Source organism: Arvicola amphibius, chromosome 12, assembly GCF_903992535.2.
Source record: "Arvicola amphibius chromosome 12, mArvAmp1.2, whole genome shotgun sequence".
Lineage (NCBI taxonomy): Eukaryota > Metazoa > Chordata > Mammalia > Rodentia > Cricetidae > Arvicola > Arvicola amphibius.
This window is the reverse complement of record NC_052058.2, coordinates 3,456,767-3,483,749: the sequence shown is the minus strand read 5'-3', so window position 1 is coordinate 3,483,749 and position 26,983 is coordinate 3,456,767. Positions and strand designations below refer to the sequence as shown.

The window sequence follows — 26,983 nt, the reverse complement described above, 5'->3', positions numbered from 1 at the left end:
TTTGCTTTGCCTCTGTCAAAATTTGAGTGCTGAGATTAAATATATGTACTGACACCCCTGGTAACATGATTAAATTTTAATTGCTGAGTAGAGTGTTCAAAGAGTAAAGCAAAAATAACTCCTGTACTTGATATAAATAAAAGTCTGCCTAATTCCCGAATAGGACAGTGTATTAGAGATGATCCTTTTGTTCAGAAATAGCTTACATTTTAATTTTTTATATCTTGAGAAAAAATGGAAATTTTAAGCATAACTGCATGAGCGATACTGAAGGTTGGGACTGGCATGGCGCGCAGGGCCTCAGGCTGACCAGACTTGTATTCTCCACTGAGGGACATACCTAGCTCCAGGCATTGCTTTCATGTCTGATTTGATTAGAACATTGGCTTCTTTGGAGAAGGCATTTTATTTGGTAGTTCAACCAAGAATTTAATCTTAGATTTTGTTGTTGATGTTGTTATTTTGAGGGGGAACTAATTTAGAAAGAAGTATTTAATACTTTAAAATAAATACGCATTTGGGGTGTGGTGGCATACACCTTTAATCCCACTCCTAAGGAGGCAGAGGCCGATGGATCTGCATAGCAATCTCTGTAACCTAGGCTCCATTGCAAGTGCCAGGTAGTCAGGGCTTCAAAGAGAGACCCTGTCTCAAAAAGCCAGGAAAAAAAGCATAGAGATGTTAACATTTGACTTGTTTGCTTGAGGTCTTTTTTAGTTAACAAAAGAAATCAGAGGCCAGTTCAAGTCAATAAGATTCTGCAACTCAGCCGGGCGGTGGTGGCGCACGCCTTTAATCCCAGCACTAGGGGGCAGAGGCAGGCAGATCTCTGAGTTCGAGGCTAGCCTGGTCTACAAGAGCTAGCTCCAGGACAGGCTCTAGAAACTACAGGGAAACCCTGTCTCCAAAAACAAAAACAAAAACAAACAAACAAACAAAAAAAGATTCCACAACTCAGAGGTGATGACTTTGTTCTTCATCCTGATAGAAGGACGGCAGCGCACTGAGGAGAACTGCCTGACCCTGCGAGCCAGTAGCTCTAACGCAGCGTAAAGCATACCTTACATTGGTATGAAGGATATTAGCATTACAACGATGTATAGTTGATTGTGATGAATGTATTATTTTGGTTTTCCCTTCTGCTTATCTCCCTAAATCAAACAAACAAAAAAGGCCCTGGGTTCATTCTCAGCACTGCCCAAAACATAACAAAACTCAAAAAACAGCATTATAGGATGGGAAGAGGAGCAGGTGGACTGGACACACTGGTGATTCTAGCGCCCGAGAGGTGGAGGCAGGAGAACCAAGTGCAAAGTCATTCTCAGCAGTGTATCATTTCTAGGCTAGCTTGAACTACATGAGACTTTATCTGAAAAAGAAAGAGAGAAGAAAGGGGGAAGAAAAAAGAAAATACTACCAACATTGTTGTGTAGGATCAAAGTGAGAGCAATGAAAAGATTAGAAAATCTAAATCTGTATGACTGAGGAAGCATTGAAGATCAGTGGATAAAGGATGAACTAATGGCTTTGGAACCATCAATTTACAATATGGAAATAAGTGCACTTGTAAGTTCACACCATACTGTATACCCACATAAGTTTCAGACGTATATTATCTCAGCATACCCATAATGAGACACTGAGGAATTTGAAGAAAATATCGAAGACGCTAATGCCACAGTAGAATATCCATTCTTTAGACTCGTAAGTCATCAAGGGAAAAGATAAATTTGACTTCATCAGACTTAAAAACTGGAATTTGCCAAAGATAAAGTTTAGTTTAAACAAAATTATTTGAGTTGCATGTAACAAGAATTAATATTGAAGCTAAACTTGGTGCTGCAAGCCTTTAATCCCAGCACACAGAGGCAGGTGGATCCCTGTGAGCTCCAGGTCAGCCAAAGTAGTACATAGAGAGACCGTGTCTCAAAAAAATTGGACCATATAGAAAGACTGACGCCTCACAAAACATAATAAAAAAGATCAAATAGGTAAGACTTCCATTACCCATGAGGTGAAGCCACATGGGAGGCCGGGATGTGGAAGGAGGGAGGCCCTGACGCTTTTATTCTCCAGTGTCCGCTGTCGGCGAGGGCGGGCTGCAGAGGCCTTGCGTATGGCCGTGCCGTCTCCCCCTTTCTTGCTTGTTAAAAAGATGAGTAGAAGGACAATCAAAACAAGCAGACTCCCATGACTACTCCTCAGTTATTGATAATGGACCAAAAGCTCTGATCTGAGACAGAAGAGGCGAGGGGTCAGAGCGGAGTCACTGGCTGCCACTGGTTGGTGCAGACGACATGTTCACAGCGGGCCACAGAGGTGGCACCTGATTTGTGTCCAGGTGTCTTAGACACACTGCATGGAAGTGGAGCGACACAAGTCCATTTAAACTGTGAGTGATGGCAAATTATTAACTCGACTTTAATGTTTTAATGTTTTAAATTTGATTACTTATAATTAAGACTTTTTTCCAAAGCATTTATCCTATTCCGTAGATTTTTGTCAATTTTTTGTGTGTGTGTGTGTGTGTGTGTGTGTGCGTGTGTGTATGTCAGGGACACTTTTTGAGAGCTGATTCACATGCTGTACTAAGGCCGTTGTGCGTGCGGCCGCAGTTCTCCTAGTAGTAGTGAGTCTAGCGAAGCAGCACGACCGTCATGAGTGATTTCTTTTAGCACATGTTAAAGAGACAACTCGGCCATATTCCTAGGTTAGAAAATTAACATTCCAGCCTTTGTATTAATAATAAATGAATGATAAGGGGTAATGTAATAATCTCAGTACTTCCTGCTGACATTAAGGCATTCTAGTTAGGGACCCAAAAAGCTGCAATGATGGCCAAATCCAGGAGCATCTGAGGCTAGGACCAGGATGTAGATTCCGAGAAAACAGCTAGAGCTGGTGCTGGATCTGCTGGAAGTGTCTGTAATTGATTTGAAACCTGTTAGAACAGGGACAGAGCTGAAGTTAAGTAGTTTTTAACAATTTTATGGTGGGTTTGTGGTCCTGGTAGCTGAGAAAGGGGAGTTTCAGTATTCAGAGAGAAAGAGATAGAGGTGTCCCTTTAAGGAAATAGGCTGGTGGGGAAACAACACAGCTTGGTGGCACTTACATGTGTTGGAGAATTCAAGCTGATCTTCTGAAGTCTTTAAGAACCTTCTTAAAGAGACAGAAATTACATAGCATTATTATTATTTGTGGCTATTATAATAGGGGTGGTTTTTTTTTCAGAGCCAGATTAGTAGTCTTTGGAGTCTCAATGTAACAGCAGAGTAGAAAGAAATCTGAAATGTTTCTTTCTTTTATGTGCCTCCGGTCACTTTCTTTGATCATTACTTAGCCTTCTCATCCCCAGACCTTTATGACTTGCCTTACCTATCCCAATAACTTGCATTTCACATACCCTGTTTCCTTCTAAGCCTTCATGTAGCCCCGTACCTCACACTGCACATGTTAGATCTTCACTCAGACTCCACTCACACTCAAACTTCATGACTCCTCATATCTCAAACCTTCATATTCTTACAAAACTTTACAGCCTAAAATATCCTCTTTTTTAATTCATCAGGAGATGTAGGTGACTGATTGCTGAGAGCCGCTAATGTAGAGTGAGTTCCTTTAAACAGGAATAGTGAACGGTTACTTTGAAATCTGTTGGTGAACTTTCCTCTACTTGAAATTTGATTGCAAGGCAAATTATTTTTAGACCTGGCAATTGGAAATATAATCTAAATGGCCCAAAAATCTAATTTGAATGAATCCATGCCAGCAAAGAGAAGTCATGGCACAATTTTGTCTGCAGTGGAAAACGTAAACATTTTAATGCCAGGGGCAAAGTAAGGAATTGCTTACATTACTCAGCATACTTCATCAGCCTGCATTCCTATTATCCGCAACAGTTCACATCCTAAGTAACTTATTCTTAACAGTTTACGAGTTAGTTGTCTTTGTAAGTTTAGGACCTCGTGTCTGCATGTATATCCACATCTGCATCTTTCCTCTGGTTATCAGGGGCAGCGCCCACCCTTCTAGTTTTCAGATAAGAAATCTCAGAGATGCTGGGGAAATGGCTCAGTAGTTAAAGTACTTGCCATTCAAGCATTAGGGCTAGAGTAGAGATTCCCAGCACGTGGGAAAAGCCAATCGTGGCAGCTCACATATAATCCACACACATACAATACAAGGAGAGGGAGGTGGGATGCCAGTGCAGGCTGGCTGGCCTGGTTTGTGCTGTCATTGCACTCTTGGTTCTGGTGGAAGACCTATGATGTCACCCTCAGGCCTCCCCATGAAAACACATGCACACTTACACATATGTGTCCACATACATGCTTACACACATACACGTGAGAGGAAAGAAAAGAAGTCTTGGAGTCATCCTTGGCTCCTCTCTTCCACATCTCATATCCATTTAGTCAGAATCTTTTTGGTTCTAAATGCAGATATAAGTCTTGGATCTGGCTCTTTCTTTTCACGCTGACGGTGTCTTCTAGTCCACCGTCACCTAACCGTCTTCTAGATAGCTATTCTCAATGGTTCACCTGGTTTTGCACGCTTGGTTCCCAGTTGGTGAACTGCTTAGAAGGCTTAGGAGGTGTGGCTTTGGTGGAGGAGGTGTGGCTTTGGTGGAACAGGTGTGGCTTTGGTGGAGCAGGTGTGGCTTTGGTGGAGCAGGTGTGGCTTTGGTGGAGCAGGTGTGGCTTTGGTGGAGCAGGTGTGGCTTTGGTGGAGCAGGTGTGTCACTAGAGGGACACTAGGCCCACTGATTCAGCTCCAGAGCCATGTCTGTCTGCTCTCCTCTATGATAAGTGGAATAACACTCAAACTATAATCAAGCCCCCAATTTAATGCTTTCTTTTATAAGAGTTCCTTGGTCATGGTATATAACAGTATAATAGTGATTAAGATATCCCTCTAGCATGCATTTCCATCTAATACCCAGAGTGGTCTTTTTTGAAATCTAGATCATATCAATGTGTAGCTGAGATCATACGAGGTCCCATGTAAAACCAGGAACAGTGTTTGCCCTGCTTCTTCTACCTGACTCATCACCAGATGCTTCTCCTTCTTCTGGACTGTTTGAGCTTCTTGCTGTTACTGTACACGCCAGACATGTCCGAACCTCAGGCCTTTATACAGGCAGCTTCCTCTTACAGAGTCTCCCAGAAATCTGCATGATGAATTTCTTTACTTCCTTCATGTCTATCCTAAATTTAAAATTGTAGCTGACCTGCAGCCAATATGCATAACAGATTTGGAATAATTCTCTAATTGTACTTATATTTGAGAATTATAAATACCAAAATTAAATTCTAAAAACCATATAATAAGTGAAAATTTATATACCACATTTTATAAATTATGATTCATATTTTTTCATATTAACACTCTAAAACTGAAAACCAATGTAATAAAACACTGTTTACTGTTTGATTGACAGGCAGCCCAAGAAGTTCCACACAGATGTCACTTAGCAGAGCTCTTCTCATTAAATTACTAAGGTTCTCTTTACAATATGCACATATCCTTCAGTTTAAAACAACTAATTGCAAAAAAGAAACCACCCACAAAAATTAGGAATTTTGGTTTAATGATTACTAGATAATTGCAGCAAAAGTTATTTTATCTGATTATTATAAAAAATTAGTTCATTTTTAGATGCATATCATTTAGTAAATAATAAATAGACCTTTTTGAATCAAGAATATTGACATCCTCAAATTATATAGTGTGTATTTTCATGTTCTGGTGTTTTCCTCTGTAATTTAAAAGTGAGCTTTCAATTTTTATAACAACACTCAGTAAAATGTTAGAGTAGAATTAACATGGTAAATGTCAGCTATTTTAGTCGGGTGTGGTGCATGCCTTTACTTTAATACCAGCACTTGAGAGGCAGAAGGCAGACAGATCTCTTGAACTCTAGGCCAGCCTGGTCTACAGAGTGAGTTCCAGGACAGGCTCTTAAGCTACAGAGAAACCCTGTCTCAAAGAAAAAAAAAATACATGAATGAAATATTATGTTACTGTAGTGTGTAAGAGTTCTCTAGAGAAACAGAACTAATAGAAGTAATAGAATACATAAAAGTATATAAAGAAATTGGCTCAGTTTATTATGGATGCTAAAAAGGTCCAGAGTCTTATGGGCTGGAGGCTGGAGACCCAGAAAAGCCTGTGAGGTAGTTCCAACCCAAGGCCAAAGACTGACTATAGGAGCCTGAAAGCCTCACACCATGGCACAGATGTGTGAGCAAGCCCTGGTGACAGTATGGAGATATGAGAACCAGTTGTATAGTCCTGGTGTGAGTCTAAAGCTTGAGAAAACTCAGAAAATTAACCACATACAGTAAAGAAGCAAAGTTAGAGCCAGCAGAGCTAATTCTCTGCAGCACTGGTGCGCATGTACCTCAGATAGTGGCTGGGTGTCAGCAATGAGATGAGCTATGTCCTCTGCTTCTCTCTCTGGGGTGTCCAGCTGTCTTAGTTAGGATTTCTATGCTGTGAAACCAACTCTTTTTTTTTTCCTTTTTTTTTTTTTTTTTTTTTTTTTTTTTTTTTTTTTTTTTTGGTTTTTCGAGACAGGGTTTCTCTGCAGCTTTTTTGGAGCCTGTCCTGGAACTAGCTCTTGTAGACCAGGCTGGCCTCGAACTCACAGAGATCCGCCTGCCTCTGTGAAACCAACTCTTACAATGAAAACATATAATTGGCTCCCTTACAGTTTCAGTCCTTTATCATCATGGTGGGGAGTTGATGGCAAGCAGGCAGACATGGTGCTAGCTACACTTTGCAGGCAATAGGAAGTTGACGGAGACACTGGGTGGTATCCTGATCATAGGAAGCCTCACAGCCCACCCCCACAGTGACACACTCGAGCAAAGCCACACCTCCTAATGCTGCCACTCCCTCTGAGTTATGGGAGCCAAACACATTCAAACTACCACATCAGGTATTTTCCATATGGGGGAGGGTTGAGTGACCCTGACTGGACTGGAACTTGCTTTGTAGACCTGGCTGGCCATAAACTCAGATAACCAAATAACCAACTGTCTCTGCCCCTTGAATGCTGGGATTAAAGGCATGCACCACCGTGCCAGGCTTTTCCACTTTTAAATATCTCTAAAGTCTTAACAAAGTGTTATTGCTACTCAGTTTTTTTCTTTGTACTTTGAAGCAGGGTCCCTGGCTAGACTAGAACTCGCTGGTAGACCAGGCTAGCTTCTAACTCATAAAGACCCACCTGCCTTTGGCTCTTTGGTCCCAAAATTAAAGGTGTGCATCAGTATACTTGTCAGATTTCAGTATTTTTGTTGTTAGCACATATTAATTATGTATACTAATGGCTTCGTTGTGACATGTGCATGCACGTGTGTCTTTTTGTCACATCCCCTCTGCTACCCTCTCTTGTTCTCTCACTTCCACTAATCCTCCTTCCTCTTTCCGACTTTTGCCTCTTCAACTTTCATGTCTTTATTTTTATTTTTATTTCATTCTTTGTGTGTTTGAGTACCCTAATGAGTTACAGGACATAGGGTAAAGATTCGCTTGTAGGAGCATGGGCACCTTACCAGTTGCTACAGTACTGAGGAGAATGTCTCTGCCTCCTGTTGAAGGGAGGCCTCTTGTTGGTGTCCAGCTGCTCAGCCCCGAAATAATCACACAGAAACTATATTATTTAAATCACTGCTTGGCCCATTAGCTCTAGCTTCTTATTGGCTAACTCTTACATCTTAATTTAATCCATCTCCACTAATCTGTGCATCACCACAAGGTCGTGACCTACCAGCTAAAGTTCCGGTGTCTGTCTCTGTCAGGGTTACATGGCTTCTCTCTCTCTCCTCTCTTCTTTCTCCCAGCATTCAGTTTAGTTTTACCCACCTGCCTAAGTTCTGCCTTGCTATAGGTCCAAAGCAGTTTCTTTATTCATTAATGGTGATCACAGCATACAGAGGGGACTCCCACATCAACCTCCCCTTCAGCCCTTGACTGTGTATAAATCTTCAAGGAGAGGAAGACGTTATGAGCTTAATTTAGTATTATTGAAGAGATCATGCCTGAAATATAAAAAGCCTTAAGGCATATTTTTAGTTGATTATTGGTTGAGCATAGCTCTCATTGAAGATTATTGTTTAATCTGAGCCAGCATGAACACAGGGCCTATAATTTCAGCACTTGGGAGATAGAGGCAGAAGGACCAGGAATTCAAGACTAGTCTGAGCTACATAGTCAGTTCTAGGCCAGCCTGTGCTAACGAGTGAGAACTTCTCTATAAAAAACAAGCAAACAACAGTTATGAGATACTGTCTTCAAAACAAGAAGATTTGTTTTATGCATCTGAGTGTCTTGACTGCATGTATGTATGTGTACCATGTGTGTGCCTGGAGCGTATGGCAGTCAGAAAAGGGTATTCTAGAGCTGGGGTTATGGATGTTGTGAGCCACCATGTGCTACCCAGGACATTTGTCTAAGCTTTTATTTTAACTTACCCTCAACAATTGACGAAGCACTAAACTGTCTCTCAGGAAAGATGGCTGTCTGTGTATAGTGCCCATCAAGTTTTTCACTGACGTATTATTGTCAGGTCAACTTAGCACTGCACACTGTATTCTGTGTTACAACACAGTTGGAGAAAGACACATACAGTGGATAGACTAAACCAGGATGCGTGATCGTAGCCTGTATAAGGAGAAGAGGAACTGGAATTAGATGGCCGGGTCCTTATTCTCAAGGGAAGCAGAGTAATCTGGAAATGACAGTTTTCACAAACTTATAAATAATATCAAGTGACTATGAAAGAAACGGTTGGATAGGTTATATCCGAAAGCAAGGGTCTGGGGAGGAAAGGGATGGGAATTTTTTGTTGTTGTCTGCTTAAATAATTGCTTTAACTTTTGAAAACTAAGCTTATGTTACTTAGGCAAAACATTTTTTTGTCGAGAGAGAGGGTTTCTCTGTGTAACAGCCCTGGCTGTCCTGGAACTCACTCTGTAGACCAGGCTGGCCTTGAACTCACAGAGATCCGCCTGCCTCTGCCTCTCAAGTGCTGGGATTAAAGGTGTGCAGTACCACCGCTGACAAAACATTTTTTAAAGTTCTGAATCTTATAAAAGACAGTACTCAGGCAGTAGCCTTCCCGTGACCTTTTCCATGAGCAAATGCTAATTCCCTCATTCAAACTCAGCCACTGCTCTTCAAAGTGAAATGCTTGTATGTTTGGCTGGCTTGTTTTCCTCATCCCTCTGCTAAATAATTAGCTTCATAAAGTGAGGAGTCGCTGTTTATCTCCAGACCTCTCTCTGAGGTTAGTTTCTTCCATGTAGTTTACATAACTGAACAAGGAGCAGATTGTATGATTTGTTGGCTTATGTTTTACAGTCTTCATGGCTTAAAAATTCAAATGTACTAACTCGGATGTAGAGTGCCATCTGCTAAGCCAAGCATTGTGTTTTTAAAGTGTAATTTCTAAGTGCTCTAAGAGAGGATTTCATGGGTTGGGGGAAATACATTTTACTTAGAAATATTCTAGATTACTGATAATAAGAAATTTTATTGCTTTAAAATGGGGCTCTTGATTCTCATTTGGGTAGCTGTTGGATCTGTAAAGGCTTATATCTCGTAGGTCTAAGAGCTCCCGAGCACTCCTCCTGTTTGTCTCGGGAGAACTGGTACTTGGTGCATTTGATCCCTTGCCGTATTAGAGGATTACTCATTTTAATATTTTAATCCCATGGTAACCTAACAACCAGAGTAAAGAAGTAGACTGCTCTTGAGAGTGGGTATTTGGTCTGCCTTCTGGCTGTGGCTGTATTGTAGTCAAGAGAATGTCCAGGCAGTTCCGGGCAGATGGTGGGATAAAGTCTCAGACCCACACTGCCTTCTGTGCTGCTCTCCATTTAAAGTGACAGAGAAAACCCAACTATTCTTTCAATAATTCATTTGTTAAACCCAAATCTTGCTGTTTAATCCAGTCCTATATTTAATGTTTGCTTTCTTCACATACAGATACAAAACCACGTAAGATCTTCTTCGACCTTATGGCTCCTACTAAATCATCCTTAAGTTAATTAGACCTGGTTTAAATTAACAGAAATTAAATTGATCTTATATAGTACATACTGCAGTGTTAGCTGGTGTGAGTCAACATTTTTAATCTCTTTTCCAAGGAATACTTAGTTTGTGATAATCACTGGACGTGTGGCTGCATTAGAACAGAACAGTGGGTAGTTTAGGTGGGAGGGATGGGAGAGTAGGAGTGGGCGTGCTGAGTTACAGTGGCTGTGAGCAGCAGGAGTGTGAAATAGAGCACACGTAGCCCGCATTAAATAACCCTTAACAGAACTCAAAGGGAAGTTGTGAGAAATGGAATTGAAAGGGTGAAATAAGATATTGGTGTGCCTAGAGCTGCCTGGATATTCTTATGGCTAGAACACAGCAGGAGGGCAGACCAGATGCCAGCTCTCAAGAACAGTCTGCTTCTTTACTCTGGTTGTTAGGTTTCTATGATATTAAAATTACTAATTTCCTTTCTGTTGCTGTGATAAAGCATTCTGGCCAAAAGCATTTTGAAGAAGTCATATTCCATTCTTGAGGGAAGTCAGGGCAAGACCCATGGCAGGAACCTGTCCCATGCAGCATTGCCTCCAACCAAGGGATAAGCTCCTAGCCCCGGCAGCTGTTTGCTAGATGGCTAGCTCTCTGAGTCACGCTCTACTGGCTTTCTTAGACATTCCAGGCCTCGCTGCCTGAGGGATGCTGCAGCCCACCATGTGTATCCTTCTCCCCACAGCATCCATCATCCATTGAGACAGTCCTTCACAGACATGCCTACAGGCTAGTCTGATCTAGGTAGTTCCTCAGTTGAGGCTCCCTCTTCCCAGGTGACTATGTTATGTCAGGTCAACAATCAACACTAATCACACCTGTACCTTAAAAGTCAGGCCAAATATATCTCTTAAGTAATGAAAAGCCAGGTTCAAACAGAATTATCTTCAAATAATGGTGGAGTTGGCTCACAAAACTCACATCCAAATAGAGCAATTTTGTAATGTGGTTTACCACACAGCTCAGGTTTCCTGTATCAGTGCTGCTCTCACTCACGTATTGGTCTTATCCTTAGCAGCTGGCCCAGAAATCCGAGCTCTTGTACTTCTGTGAAAGATAAGTGACAGGGCAGGTGGCCAAGACGCTCTTTGGCCATACGATGACTGCCATTTTAGGCAGAGGCTGTGTTTCATTTCCTGGCCACTGACCCAAATAATCACACAGAAACTATATTAATTACAACACTGTCTGGCCTATCAGCTCAGACTTCTTATTAACTAACTCTTACATCTTAAATTAACAGATTTCTATTATTCTGTGTATCAGCACGAGGCTGTGGTTTACCGCTGAGGGTCCAGCATCTGTCTCCTTCAGCAACTACATGGCATCTCTTTGACTCTACCTACTCTGTCTATATATATTTCTATTCAGATTTCCTACCTGGCTTTATTCTGCCCTGCCATAGGCCGAAGCAACTTCTTTATTAACCAATAAAAGCAACACATATACAGAAGGACATCCCATATCATCTCCCCTTTTCTGTCTAAGTAAAAAAGATGATTTTAACTTTAACATAGTAAAATTGCATATAACAAAACATATCAAGTGAGAATTACATTTACACTATTTAGTCTATTTGTATTTGGAAAGTTTTATATCTGATTTATCCTTTGTCATAACTAAGGAAAACTATAATTATAACTATCTGTCTTTAACCCTTTAGAGATTCCAGAAGGATATAACATTACCTAAGTAAACAGGAAGTTCATTGTAGGCAACTTTTAAAATTCTAGAATTGACAGAGACATCTTGCTGCCTGGATAGGTTTTTTTTGTAACATTGGGGCATCCATCTTCAGCCTACAGGCTCATAGTATCTGGAAGACTTTTCCATGAAGCAAGGAATGTGAAGATCTTTTGCTTTATAATGGCAAAGTTCATCTTTATAATGGCAAAATTCATCTGTATCCTGCAGAATATCTGGCAGGTTTTTTTTGTTGTTGTTGTTGTTTTGTCTTTTGTGACACATGAACCCTAAAGGATTGTCACACCTTCTTTACATGTCCAGTTTATACAACATTTCATCAAGCAGTCCAGGCAGGAGCAGTTTTTTTGCTCAAATGGCTAACAAATTCCATAAGGAGCTACTTCAATGCCTATCATCATCTTGAAGTAGATTGGTGCTGCCAGGAGATATATCTTATTGTCATGAAAAGTCTGAGTTTTTAAAAAAATTTAAAGGTCTTTGAAGTGTTGAAGATTGTCTATCTAGGGGAAATATATTTCTTTATCTCTAGAAACCTTAACTAACATGACTACAAGTTTGACTATAATAGGTAACTATCTAAATCTTTTATTTTTAACTTTACATTTTAAAATGAACTATATGAACATAATACCTTAAACAAGAACAGAAATACATATACACAATTTAACAAATCAAACTTAAATTTGTATCACTAGACCAAGGTCCCGCATCACCCCTTACCATGCCTGAAGGAACAGTGTGAAGGCAGGCATCTGCTGACTATGCTTGTTCAGAACTGACCACTGTGAACCACTCTGCCATTATAAAAAGGGGAGCTCATAGTTAAACCTTGGACTTTAAGTATACTTTTATCTGAAGTATGCTCTGTTCTCCTGACTTTTACTTTTGCGGTAGTAAATTGGTATCACATTGATTGCAATGTGGACACCAGAATTATATAATATTACTCAGTTATGATTGCCATTATTCTGAATATTTTTGTTAAGATAAATGCTAAAATGAAAGCACAAGATTGCTAAATACTAAGAGGACTCATGGATGGATCCCAAGAACTAATATGGCTGGTTGGGAAGCACCGCTGACCATGTCCACGCTGAGTGGTAGTCTTCTGGTTATGGTTATAAAGAGTTTTACCCTGTACTATTCTGGACCTCGTTGTCTTACCCAGGCTGCCTCAGTTTCTGCAGTGCTGGAATTATAGGCAGGAGCTTCCACACTTAAATAACTAAGAGTCTTCTGGGCTACTATTTTTTAATTTAAAAATCTCTTTGGTCAGTCAGACAGGCTTTTAATTCCAGCACTTGGGAAGCAGAGGCAGGTGGATCTCTGTGAGTTCAAGGCAGCCTGGTCTACAAAACTAGTTCTGGGACGGCCAGGGCTACACAAACCCTATCTCTAAAGACTGAATAAACATACAAAGAAACGAAAATCCCTTTGTTGAGGGCTGAGGGTATGGCGTAGCAGTAGAGGGATAACCTAGCATATTCAAGGCCTTGGGTTTGATCCTCAGTATTAAAAAACAAGGAGGCTGGAGAGTTGTTCATCATTTAAGAACACTTGTTCTTGCAGAGGACCCAGGTTTGATACCCAGCAAACCTGGTAGCTTACACCTGTCCATAATTCCAGCTCCAAGGGACCCAGAGTCCTCTTTTGACCTCTCCAGGGACCAGGCATTCACATGGTACACAGACCTGTGACCACTCAAGCACATAAAGCAAGCAAGCAAGCAAACAAATAAATATTTAAAAAAGTTTCCCTGTTCAGAAAGCCAGTATTCTGATATGCTTAGTGAAAATCGATCAATTTGGGAGATTTTTTCTGTTTCTCATTTTCTCATAAAGCAGCATTGCTAAGGTACTTTCTATGGTTAGTTTTAAATCTTTGTGTGTGTGTGAGTGCATTTGTGCCTGTATGTGTTTGTGATTCATTAATAAAGGTAAGTTTAGGGTTCTTGAGTAGTTTTCAGTTCTGAATTAAAGTAGTTCTTTTTATTTTTCTAAATCTTAATAGGATTTTTCCAATTAAAGATGTGCCCTTGGAGACGGATGACCTCGCCAGTTGGCTCTATCAGCGGTTTATTGAGAAGGAAGACCTCTTGTCACATTTCTACAGAACAGGTGCACATTTCTGAAGTTACCAGTGATGCTAGACATGTGCTTTAGAGGAGATAAACATTTTCCAGTTACTTCTTTTTATCTTTAAAATATTTAATTTTATTATTCTAGTTATGTGTAGGTGTGTGTGTGCGCGCACATGAGTTCAGGTGCCAGAGGAGGCCAGAGGCTTCAGAACCCCTGGAGCTAGAGCTGCAGATAGGTGAGCCACGTGATATGGGTGCTGGGAACAGAACTTAGGTCCTCTGAGGAGCAACAGATGCTTTTATCCTCTGAGCTGTCTCTCCAGCCCCCTTTCAGTTGTTTAGATTAGAAATAAAAGTCATTCTGTATGTAAGAATTTCAACTTAGAATCTATGGAAAGAAAACTTTGTGTTGATGTGTGTAGTTTCTTCCTACATCGGCCCGTGTACAGAGTGATGAGCGTGCCACACAGCCGTGTGACTCTAACACGGAGGAACACAGACAGCTGCAGGACAGGGGGCTAAATAACAGTCATGTGCTGACCTTGGACTTGCGGTCACTGGAATCTGTTTTTACATGCTTTTCCTTCCCTTTCAAGGAGACTTTTATTCTGTTGTACAGTTTTAGTTCACAGTCAGTCAGAGCAGAAAGTGGCTTAGCAGATGGTCCTTCTCTCACAGGAAGCAGAAGCGTTAGGGTTACAGCTTTTCTTACAAGAAAGGGTGTAGTTTATTGTTTTCAAGGGTCCAAAGTTGGTTATTTGCCCTTGGGAGAGAAAAGAATCTATTGTTCTCTCTTCTATATTCTCAGTGCTCTGGATTCTGTAAGAGCTGCGGTGAATCTGGTCCTGGCAGCACAGGCCTGGAAGATTGAGGCAGGGGCACCCTGAGTTCAAAGCCTTCTTCGGTAACTTCCTGAGACCCTGTCTCTGAATAAGAACTAAAACTCAAGCTGGAAGTGTGACTCAGTGGTAGGGTGCTTTCCCAGTACGCAACGTGCGGCTCTGGATTGAGTGCCCAGCACCAAAACACACAGCAAAAAGTGTAAGGAAAAGACAGGAAAGAAGGAAGAAGAAAGGAAGTTGGAAAGAAGAAAATTATTGTTGGTTAGCATAGTAGCCAACATGCTTTCCCAGGTTGCTGTGTTATAGACTGATTTTTTAGAGCCTAACGAGATGGTGTACAGTGCAGGGCAGGGTTAATTCAAGGCGAGCAGGCAATTCAGGTGACCAGCGAAGAGGCCTTACCTTCCTACCCGTAGTCTCTTGCCTCCTGATAGTGCCTAAGTTGTGGGAACAATGGTGAGCCTCTTTTAAAAAGCCACTTGCATCCCAGCCCTTGAGACTGGAAAATGCCCCTTGAATTGCTTGTGAGCAGCAAATCCCTTTATGAGCCAGCTTACCCTGAGGATTAGCAGCAAGGAGGAAGACTGCAGAGCAAGGGTGGCAGAGGATCTCGGTGACTCTGTACCAAAGCCATCCAGCTTTCCTTTTAGAAAAAAACAAATTAGATACGTTTTCTTTGTGTTTTCTTTCTGATATTATTACAAAGACATACTTTGTAAACCTTACTGTATTTTGAGAATATAACTGTTATATAAACACTTTTGTGGCAAAAAAGAGTGCTGTTTCAGGAATTATTAGATATCAGTTTCATAGATGCTGTGTCTGACCACTGTGTAAAAAGGAGCAGGGCAGCCTGAGTGCCATTTCTCACAGGCTGGACTCCAGGGAGGTGGACAGTAGGCAAGGCTGCAGAAGGAAAGCAGACAGACCACTGGAGAGTGGACAGCAGGGAGCCAAGGCCAGAGGATGCTGCTGACTGCGTCATCCACCCAGTGGGTGGAAGAGTGCCAGGCGAAGGCTAGGGTGCCAGACAGGCTAGGTAGCTTAAAACTGTGTATCAGAGGAAATCTCTGCAAAGTAAGCCTAACTGTGAGTGAATACTCAGCTTTCATTCAGGAGACCTGTACTGCCAGGAATCACGTGACTTTCTGTCTTGTCTTCTAGGAGCCTTTCCTCCTCCCCAGGGCCAGAAGGAAGCTGTTTCCAGGGAGATGACCCTCAGCAACATGTGGATATTCCTCATTCAGTCCTTCGCGTTTGTGTCAGGCTATCTGTGGTACCACATCATTCAGTATTTTTACCATTGCCTATTTTAGGAAATGATTTGGACTTGCCACATAGGAGGAGTTCAGACTTCATACATGTGCTTTATTTTACACGTGCAAATCTAAATATACAAATCAAAATATATAAAAAGCAAAGGAAATTCAAATGGATGGATTAATGTTTATCCCCCTTTGGGATATTTTAAAACTCTACTACATGAGGATCAGTAATACAATGAAGTGCTAATGTATTTTAAGAACTTTTCATGTTTTAAGGAGATACACTCTACCATACGTTTATGCAAGCATCACACTGGGAGAAGAGGAAATCATAAAATCATCCTAGAAGACTTCGAAAGAAACTATTGCTACCAGATGCCCTTGGTCATGCCCCTGTTCAGAAGCTGTGCTCCTCTTTATTAGGGCAGAGCTTCACAGTGTTAATGTGTCCACCTGTCACGCTGAGGACTATCACCTCTCCAACAAGCTGCAGTCCTCAATCCTGGCTGAGGAGCGGCAGTGGCCTTCTGTGGGAGCAGTGTCCACTGTACAGGGAATCACTGTGTCCTGGGAAGGCTAGCTCAGCCCAGCACCATGCTAACATGTGCTAGTGTTTTCCCTCTGTCAGGGAAGGGGAGCACCACTTTCTCTTCTGTATAGAAGGCACATCATAGAGTGGTAATTGTATTTTACAAAATGCACTTTTATCAGATGCAGATGTAACAAAGGATAGTAACATAGCCTGAAACAAAGGGAAGCCTCATCGTGAGCAGGCTCTCAGGAGGCTTTCCTGTCTGCGTGCTTGCCCATGATGCACTGCAGCACCACCTGCATTGGTCACCTCCCCGACCCCCCTCCCCTATTGGTAGCTGGATCTCCCCTCCCCCAATTTTGACATAGTAGCACCAGATGTATTTGAGGGCAGTCAAAGCAAATTAATGCAAACATTTAAATGACCAGTTTAAGGGAAGTAGACTAGCATATTAGGAAATAAAACATAGAACCAGACATTGGCTTGCAGTATTGACAGGGCCTCCAGGGGCCCCCAGAATCTGTGCAGACATCAGTGTGTTCTGACATTATGTCAAGCGGCTGCTCTTCTCAGGGTAGCAAGACCAGGAGACAGCAGCTCAGGACACTGTCTCTTCCAGTTGTTTTTGAAGAGGGCGGAGTCATTGTGTTCCTGTGAGAACCAGACTTTGCAAAAAGTACAGGCACTGCATCGGTATTGAGACAGAGGGTTTGGTTTAGGATAATAAAAATTTTAAACCAGAATAAGGCAGCAGGAGTTTTCTGTGGCATGAACACTGTGGAGTCCCCTGTTGTGGCTAACAGCACAGATAACAGTTCTGAGAAACAGGCTGTAAAACAAAAGTAAAGACTAATGTTTTCTGTTCACATAAAAAGAGGAAGAGATGCAAATTTCCCCACTTGTATGGGAAAGGCTGAACAACACCAAATAAAAGCCCATAGCCTTCATCTTCAGCAAAGCCAGAGCACATGTGGAAGAGAATGACATGTTAGCTGGCATACCTCACCAGCTCCACACCACTGCGGCTACACTGCAGGAGACATTGGTGTGGGAGCAGCTGTGGTCAAACAGAGCACAGTGACAGAGAACAGGTGAAGAAAGCTGTCTTCACCTGGAAATGATGGGCAGCCAGAGAGAAGTTATTCCGTGCTTCTACTGAGGCCCAGGAAAGACTGGATGAATTGAATTGAGGCATCAGTTGGCCATCTGGGGGAGAAGTTGTTCACTAGCTAGCAGCCTATTTCCTCAGTGCAAAGTGAGCCACAGACTGCAGTGGCCAGCTCCTAGACGAGTCTGTATATCCATAGATGCAGACAGTTGTGGCTCTGGCCCCCTTCTACCACTGCTGTGCTGCACAGGGCATGATCTTTGAATATACTGTACATGGTAAACTCACTCCCCTAAGATGCATCACTTTCAGATGCAGTTTGATTTTCACAGTCTCTAGAGTGACAAATAACGATAGATTTGTGTAACTTTTGATAATAGACATGAGCTGTAAATAGATATGATTTGATCCGTCCTACACATCTTCAGTTCTTTCAACATGTCTTCTGTGTGCAAAACCTGTTTGCGAGTATTGATAGTGCTTCCCTATCAGTAACTGGAGTCCACCTGCTTGTACTATCTAGGGAATGTGAAGAGAGAACAGGTATTCTTTATAACAGTCTGGGGAAATATGCCACTGTAGAGAACAGAATAAAATTTCCCATTTGTACTGTGTGTGTAAAGAAAGGAAGTTAATGTCTCAAGATGGGGGCAAAGTGAGTAAAGCCACACCAGTTTGTAAAGACATCCTCTAGGGCTGCGGCTCTTTGTTCTCAGCTAGAGACAGGCTGGGCAGCTCGCTGCTGGAGTCCGTGGACCACAGACAAGACCAAGCAACGGCTCACCTTGCCCACTTTCAGAAATGCATGTATGACTGAGCAGCCCATAAGCAGTGGAAGCAAAGAAAAGCCAGAATGGGATGAAGTTTGAATAGATAAACTAAATAGATGAGAATTTAGTCAAGTGTGAAGCGATAGCCGTGGATTCAGATCTGTCGTTTATTAGTGTTTGGTATTACAGCTCTTAAATTCCTATAACAAAGAACTCGGGATTGCTGAATAAGTAGTCAATTACAGGGTAGTTAATTCAGTATTAAGTCATAGGAAGCCAAAAAATAATTTTTTGTAGGACTATCAGACAACCAGCAGGAAGAGAAAGCACCAAAGCCAGCATAACCCGTGGGCTGGACAGGCATCTCTGAACAAGACAGAGTTGGTGCAGCTGAAATTGTCCCACCCATTGAGGCCTCTGATGTGTTTGTCTGGGTCAGTGTTGGAAATGCCACTTCGTTCATGGCCATGTGTGTGGCTCCCTTCTTATTAATTTGTCTTAGTGATGTGTTCTGACAATCAGTAAATGCTGAAGATGCTTATCAACTGGGTCCTCGTTGTAGTCACAGAAAGTAGTCTTTGATCACAAGAGTCTTCTGTGTCCATTCCTGTTTGTTTGCATTACTGAGCAGGAGGAGTTAACTAATGTTTTGTGGTTTTTATCCTTTTCTTTGAAGTCACTGCACAACCGTGAACAGAGAATTTTCCTCCAGAGTTACCATTACAGAAAGTGTATTCAGCTCCTGTCCTACAAAGGGTGGATGATAATGGTGTCTTCTATGGGATTTTTGCCCTGCGAGTGCTGTGAGCCTTCTAACTGCAGGCAGGAGAGTCAAAGGAGCTGTGAGTCACAGGTGTGCTAGTTCATGTCATGATGGGTAGACACTGTTTGGGACCAAAACCACCTAAGTTGGAAATTTCTGGATCACAAAGGAGCCTGGCATACTCTGAATCAGTCAGTGGTTGGTGCTGTCTGACGGTCATTATGTACCATTCCCCAGTAGTTGGCTCTGAGAAGAAGCTGCAGGTTCTAAACTGTTGGGGGAGAATGGCCATAGTCATGTAAGGTGCAGTCTTGGGCTATCTGCAGAAATTCCACCTGAGGAATTTTTACATTTAATATTTTTTTAAAACAGTCTAAAGAGCAAAAAAAATGTATGTATATTATAGTTGCAAAGAATGCAGATGCTTTGAATGACTTTATTTTTATTGTGTAAAACTGTTGAACACGACTGTGGTGCACAGATTCTTTACCTGTAAGGAGTCTATGCATTTTACAGTGGCATCTTATGATTGGGTAATGAGACAGTTATACATTCAACTGCCATTGTTTTTATTAAGTGCTTTCACTTTCTTTGCAATTATTACAAAGTTGTATTTATTTTCTACAGATGCATTTTTGTTTTCATAATGCTGTAATGTTTACTTCAGCTTGTTGAACTTTCTTTGTGATCCGCATGTCACAGTGTGTTTTAAAAATGTCTGTAAAGGCTGTGGCAACTGCAATTTACTTCTGTAAAGGGCTGGTCACATGTGGATCTGGTTTCTGAAATGCATTAGGGATGACTTTACCAGATTACCTTTTCAGAAACTTAGATATTGTGAATACCAAAAGAAGCATTTTCTCAGCAAAAATTAATAGCTGGTTCTATTTTTTTTAATGTAGAGAAAATAAAGTTGATTCTTTTTTTCCAAAACAATGCTTTTAAGTCTTAATAGTGGGGATGGGTATGTGCTGTCCTGGAGCTCCACAGTGTGAACCGCTGGCGCTAGAGCCTGGAGCTCAGCACGCGGTGAGTGGTGAGAAAACATCTGCTTCCTTCCGGGGCTTGGCTTCTCCAAGTCTTCTCATTGGGTGCGTGATGATGAATGCTTAGCAGTCCTCTCTCTTGGAGAAAATTATGTATGTAACTGCACATACATGTGTAATAAATTTTGCTTATAACAGATATTTAATGCAATTAGCAAGTAATAAAATATAATTGATTTTTACATTATAATTGTCATTGCTGAACCCTCAGAGCCAACCTGTGACTGAATATCAACGATGATTTGATTGATAGCGTTATGTCCTGATATCCTAACCATCTCCACATAGACTGACTGTTAATCAATCTAGTGTTTGACTTATTATTAGACTCTTAACCTTGTACAGAGCCTCCTTTTAGCTTCAGCGTTAATTAGTTTAGATAATTCATTTTTAATTATATTAAAACCCTAAAATTAAGTGATCAGAAGCTAGGCAATGGTGCGCACCTCTAATGCTGGCACTCAGAAGGCAGAGCAGGCAGATCTCTGAGTTTGAGACCAGCCTGGTCTATAGCATGAGTTCCAGGGCAGCCAGGGCTACACAGAGAAACCCTGTCTCAAAAAACCAAAACCAGTAAACAATTGATCACCTCTTGGAGGCAAGTCAGAAAGTCAGAGCTACCTTCTTCACACTGCTTCTGTCTTCCTGTGTTTTCATTTAACTTAATTATTAGCATTGGATACAACTCTCAGAATTGATTTACTCATTGCCCCTTGCAGGTTTTGAAGTGTGGGAAAAGCATGGGCATGGATATGGCTGTGGCATATAGCCTTCAGGGCACACGGTGGCCAGCATTCGCCTCTCGGAGCTGAGTAAATGCAGGACAAACATTGATGGTTTAATTACTTGTTTGTAAAATATGTTTGACCCCGTTGAGAACTTTTAATGTATTAAAATATCTCGCACAATCCTACCAAATAAGTTAAGTACTTAGAGTTCAGTCTACCTCTTCTTTTCCTGGCTGGATTTAGGCTGCTGGTTGGGGGAGGCTGCGGTTTTATTTCCCCTCTGAAGTACTTTATGTGCAGAACAGCAGATTGGGGGCCAAGGCCTGAAAGCAGATTTGAGGCTCTCTGAGATCTGTTGCTGACCAGCCCTATACCCCACGAGTTGGGGGAAAGCCATTGTTTTTAATTCCCACTTAATATGAAAATGTTTGTTTTAGAAAAATGTTTCTTGCTGGTGAAAAATGTATTTTTAAAAGGAAAAACCAAATCCTCTTTTGGTCCGAGGAGTCAGCTGTATGAGCAGGTGTGACCGTGTCATAACATGCTGATGTCATAGAAATCAATAAATTTTTACCTCTCAGGAGTCGGGTGACCTTGTTCTTAACTCTTAAAGGCTGGAAAAACAGACTAGAGAGGCCCACAGTTCAGGATGCACAGAAACAAACACAGGGATGCAGCATTGGGGTGGGGAGGGGCTGGTTGACCACCAGAGTAAGTGGGCCTCTTTCAGTCAGGAAAACACTCTGCAGTGGGTATAAAAGCCTGTGCACAAGGGAGAAAACGAAGCAATTCTTTTCTGTTGGTAACCAAGGAGCACCCATGGTGCCCACGCCCTGGAGACACTCTGGGGATGGAGATAGGTGCTTGTTTGGCTGAAGCAGGGAAATTTTTATGTGTATGGATGTTTTTTGCCTTCATGTGTGACTGTGTGCCATATTCATGCTTGGAGGCCCCTGAGGCCACAGGAGGCATCTGGTCCCCTGGGACTGGAGTTACAGACAATTGTAAGTTGTCCTCTGGAAGAGAAGCAAGAACTCTTAACCACTGAACCATCTTTCCAGCCCTGCTTGGTGTTAGTGAAAAAATGTGGAACTGAGAAAGAGGCCCTAAAGGTTCCAGTTACGGTTTGTGTTCCTCTATTTCACTTTGGGTCCCAAAACTACCAAGTCTTACCTGCAGTTTTCTGTCAGTTGATACTCTATCGGGACCAGCTGGTGGCCAGTTGAGGGTGAATAAAATAGGTACCCAAAAGTAGAATGATCAGAACTGGATTGCTAAAAAGAGGAACCCAAAATATTGGGTGATAAAGGGCAGGTCAGCTGCTGCTGTCCACAGCAGGTGCGCTTACTCCAGATAACAGACTCTGCCATGAAGGTTAGTGATAGAAAGTCAACTTCCATATCTCCTCTGTCCTAAAGACTGCCTGTCACTCATGTACACCTCTCATTCAGGTGACTGTCCCCTGAACAGGAGAAAGACATACCTAAGTCATTAGGAATCTCCATCAGGACGCCCAACTAAGGGACACTTGGCAATGCTGATGACTCAAGCCCTTCCTTTAACCAAGGCCCCTAAATCCACAGTAAAGCTTTTTGCTTACCCTGGTGTGTGTATGTTCTGGTAGGGACAAAGGGTGGCCCCAGTATCTGGGCTGGTCTTGGATACCTTGACTTCTGATGTGGGATAATGGGCAGTGGCAACTCAGGGCTTCCAAAAGCACAAGTAGAAGCCAACAAGACCTTGTAGAATACAACCCAGGAACAGCGTCACTTTCTTTTTTAATATTTATTTACTTTTTAATTCATTTTACATTCCAACCAAGGTTTTCCCACCTACCCTTGCCTCCCCAACCCAGCCCTCCCCCCCCATCCATTCCTCCCAACCGGTAAGGGCTCCCATGGGGAGTTGACACAGCTTGGCACACTAATTTGGGGCAGGACCAAGCCCCTCCCTTTTGCATTAAGTCTTAGCATGCCATCCCCTCATAGGGAATGCATTCTAACAAGCCAGCTCCTGTATCAGGGTAGGTCCTGGTTCTACTGCCAGGGGCCCCTCGAATAACCCAAGCTTCACAACTGACTCCCACATACAGAGGGGCCTAGTTTGGATGCCTGGAGCTCTCAGCTGTCTGTCCCGAGTTCATGAGTTTCCGTGGGATTGGTTCAGCTGTCTGTAGATTTCTCCATCATGATCTTCATTGCTCCTGCTCACATATTCCCTCCCCTCTGACTAGACTGGTTAGTTGTGGATCTTTACATCTGATTCCCTCAATTACTGAAGCTGTGGATTGTAGTCTGGCTCTCCTTTGCTTTGTTCTATATCTTCTATCCACTGATGAGTGAGTACATACCAGGTTTGTCTTTCTGAGTCTAGGTTACCTCACTCAGAATGGTTTTTTTCTAATTCCATTTGCCCACAAATTTCATGATGTCATTGTTTTTTACAGCTGAGTAGTACTCCATTGCAAGAATGTACCACATTTCCTTATCCATTCTTCAGCTGAGGAACATCTAGGTTGTTTCCAGGTTCTGGTTATTATAATGCTGCTATGAATATTGTGGAGTCAGTGTCCTTTGGGTATGTGCCCAAGAGTGATATCGCTGGGACATGAAGTAGATTGATTTCCAATTTTCTGAGAAACCGCCATACTGATTTTCAGAATGGCTATACAAGTTTGCACTCCCACCAGCAATGGAGAACTGTTCCCCTGACTCCACATCCTCTCCAACATAAACTGTCATCAGTGTTTTTGATCTTGGCCATTCTTACAGGTTTAAGATGGTATCTCAGAGTTGTTTTGATTTGCGTTTCCCTGATGATTAAGGATGTTGAGCAAATCCTTAAATATCCTTTTGTCATTTGAGTTTCTTTTAAAATAGAGAAATCTCTATTTAGCTCTCCACTCCATTTTTAAATTGGATTATTTGGTATTTTGTTGTCTGTTTTCTTGAGTTCTGTATTTGAAGATCAGCCCTCTGTCAGATGTGGGGTCGGTGAATATCTTTTCCCATTCTGTAGACTGTCGTTTTTGTCTTGTTTACCATGCCCTTTGCCTTACAGAAGCTTCTCAGATTCAGGAGGTCCCATTTATTGGTTGTGCCTCTCAGTGTCTGTGCTACTAGTGTTTTATTTAGAAAGTAGTCTCCTGTGCCAATGCATTCAAGGCTACTTCCCAGTTTCTCTTCTATCAGGTTCAATGAAACTGGCTTTGTTGAGCTCCTTGATCCACGTAGACCTGAGTTTTGTGCAGGGCAATAGATACAGATCTATCTCTTTGCAGTCTTCCACATGCTGGCATCCAGCTATGCACCACCATTTATTAGAGGTGTTTTCCTTTTTCCATTGTACCCTTTTGGCTTCTTTGTCAGAAATCAAGTGTTCATATATGTGTGGATTAATGTCAGGTCTTCAATTCGATTCTATTGATTCACTTACCTGTTTGTTTTCTTTTTGGTTGGTGTTTGTTTGTTTGTATTGTTTTGTTTTGAGACAGGGTTTCTCTGTAGCTTTGGAGCCTGTCCTGGAACTAGCTCTTGTAGACCAAGCTGGCCTCGAACTCACAGATATCTGCCCGCCTTTGCCTCCTGAGTGCTGGGATTAAACGTGTGCGCCACCACCGCCTGGCCACTGGTCTGTTATGCCAATACAAAGCTGTTTTTATTGTTATAGCTCTATGTAACAGCTTGAGGTCAGGGATGGTGATGCCTCTGGAAGTTCCTTTATGGTACGGGATTGTTTTAGCTATTCTGTTGTTTGTTTGTTTGTTTGTTTGTTTGTTTTTCCATATGAAGTTGATTATTGTTCTTTCACAGTCTGTGAAGAATTGTGTTGAGATTTTGATGAGGATTGCATTGAATCTGTAGATTGCGTTTGGTAAATCACCATTTTTATTATATTGATCCTACTTATCCAAGAGCATGGGAGATCTTTCCATTTTCTGAGGTCTTCAATTTCTTTCTTCAAAGACTTCGTACAGGTCTTTCACTTGTTTGGTTAGAGTTACCCAAAAATATTTTATGTTTGTGGCTATTGTAAAGGGTGATGTTTCTCAGATTTCTTTCTTGGCTCATTAATCATTTGTGTATAGGAGGGCTACTGACTTTCTTTTTTTTCTTTTTCTTTCTTTTTTTTTTTTTTTGTTAATCTTACTAAAGGGGTTTATCAGTTGTAGGAGTTCCCAGGTAGAGTTTTTGGGGGTCACTTATGTATACTATCATATCATCTGCGAAAAGTGATATTTGACTTCTTCCTTTCCAATTTGTATTCCCTTGATCTCCTTTTGTTGTCTTATTGCTCTAGCTAGAACTTTGAGTAATATATTGAATAAATACGGAGAAGAGTAGATAGCCTTGTCTTGTTCCTGATTTTAGTGGAATAGCTTTGAGTTTCTCTCCATTTAATGTGATGTTGACTGTCTGCTTGCTGTAAATTGCTTTTTATTATATTTAGATATGTCCCTTGTATCCCTGATCTCTCCAAGACCCTTATAATAAAGGGGTGGTAGACTTTGTCGGAGGCTTTTTCAGCATCTAATGAGATGATCTTTTTTTTTCTTTCAGTGTATTTATGTGGTGGATTACATTGACAGATTTCTATAGGTTGAACCAACCCTGCATCTCTGGGATGAATCCTACTTGGTCACAGTGGATGATTTTTTTGATGTGTTCTTGGATTTGGTTTGCTAGTATTTTATTGAGTATTTTTGCATCAGTGTTCATGTGGGAGATTGGTCTGTGGTTCTCTCTCTTTGTTGCGTGTGGTTTGGTTATCAGGGTAACTGTAGCCTCGTAAAAGGAGTTTGGTAAAATTCCTTCTGTTATTTTATTGGTAAAATACTTTGAAGAGTATTGATATTAGCTCTTCTTTGAAGTTCTGATAGAATTCTGTGCTGAAGCCATCTGGTCCTGGACTTTTTTTGGTTGGGAGACTTTTAATGGCTGCTTCCATTCCTTAGGGGTTATAGGTCTGTTTCAATTGTTCATCTGCTCTTGATTTCATTTTGGTATGTGGTACCTATCCAGAAAATTGTTTCTTTTACATTTTCCAATTTTATGGAATACAGGTTTTTGAAATATGACCTGATAATTCTCAGTATTTCCTCAATGTCTGTTGTTATGTCCCCCTTTTCATTTCTGATTTTGTTAATTTGGATATTCTCTGTCTGCTTTTTGGTTAGTTTAGATAAAAGTTTGTCTATCTTGTTGATTTTCTCAAAGAACCAACTTGTTTTATTTTGTTTTGTATTGTTCTCTTTGTTTCTATCTTATTGATTCCAGCCCTCAATTTGATTATTTCCTGGTGTCTACTCCTCCTGGGTAAGTTTGCTTCTTTTTGTTTTAGAGGTTTCAGGTGTGCTGTTAATTTGTTAGTGTAGGATTTCTCCAATTTCTTTATGTAAGCATTTAGTGCTGTGAACTTTTCCTCTTGACTGCTTTCATAGTATCCCATAAATCTGGGTATGTTGTGCATTCACTTTCATTGACTTGTAGGAAGCCTTCATTTCTGTTTCTTTCTTGGCCCGGGGTGATTCAGTCGAGCAGTGTTCAGTGTCTATGAGTGTGTGGGCTTTCTGGGACTTGTGTTGTTGTGCTCTAACTTTAAGCCATAGTAATCCGATAAGATACAAGGGATTATTCAGATTTTTTATAGCTGTTGAGGCTTGCTTTGTTGCCAAGAATATGGTCAATTTTAGAAAAGGTTTCACGAAGTACTGAGAAGATGGTATATTCTTTTGTGTTTGGGTGGAATGTTCTATAGTTGTCTGTTAAGTCCGTTTGAGTCATGACATCTGTTAGTTCTCTTATTTCTCTGTTAAGTTTCTGTCTGGCAGACCTGTCCAGTGGTAAGAGTGGGGTGTTGAAGTCTCCTACTATTAGTGTGTGGGGTTTGATGTGTGATTTAAGCTTTAGTAAGTTTTTTATTTTTAAATAGATGTTGGTGCTCTTATATTTTGGGCATAGATGTTCAGTATTGAGACTTCATCTTGATGGATTTTCCCTGCTACCAATATGAAATGGCCTTCTTGTCTCTTTTGACTGGTTTTAGTT

The 26,983-nt window shown here is 41.4% G+C and overlaps 1 protein-coding gene across 1 annotated transcript in view; it reads left to right on the top strand.

The window, feature by feature from the left end:
- Positions 1-20,390, top strand: part of Lpgat1 (lysophosphatidylglycerol acyltransferase 1) — a 73,147-nt gene extending 52,757 nt beyond the window's left edge. The window contains exons 7-8 of the mRNA XM_038348883.2: positions 13,813-13,919; positions 15,889-20,390. Coding sequence (XP_038204811.1) covers positions 13,813-13,919; positions 15,889-16,040 — 259 coding nt within the window. The 3' untranslated portion in view covers positions 16,041-20,390. The remainder of the gene's footprint in view (positions 1-13,812; positions 13,920-15,888) is intronic.
- Positions 20,391-26,983: the final 6,593 nt, after the last annotated feature.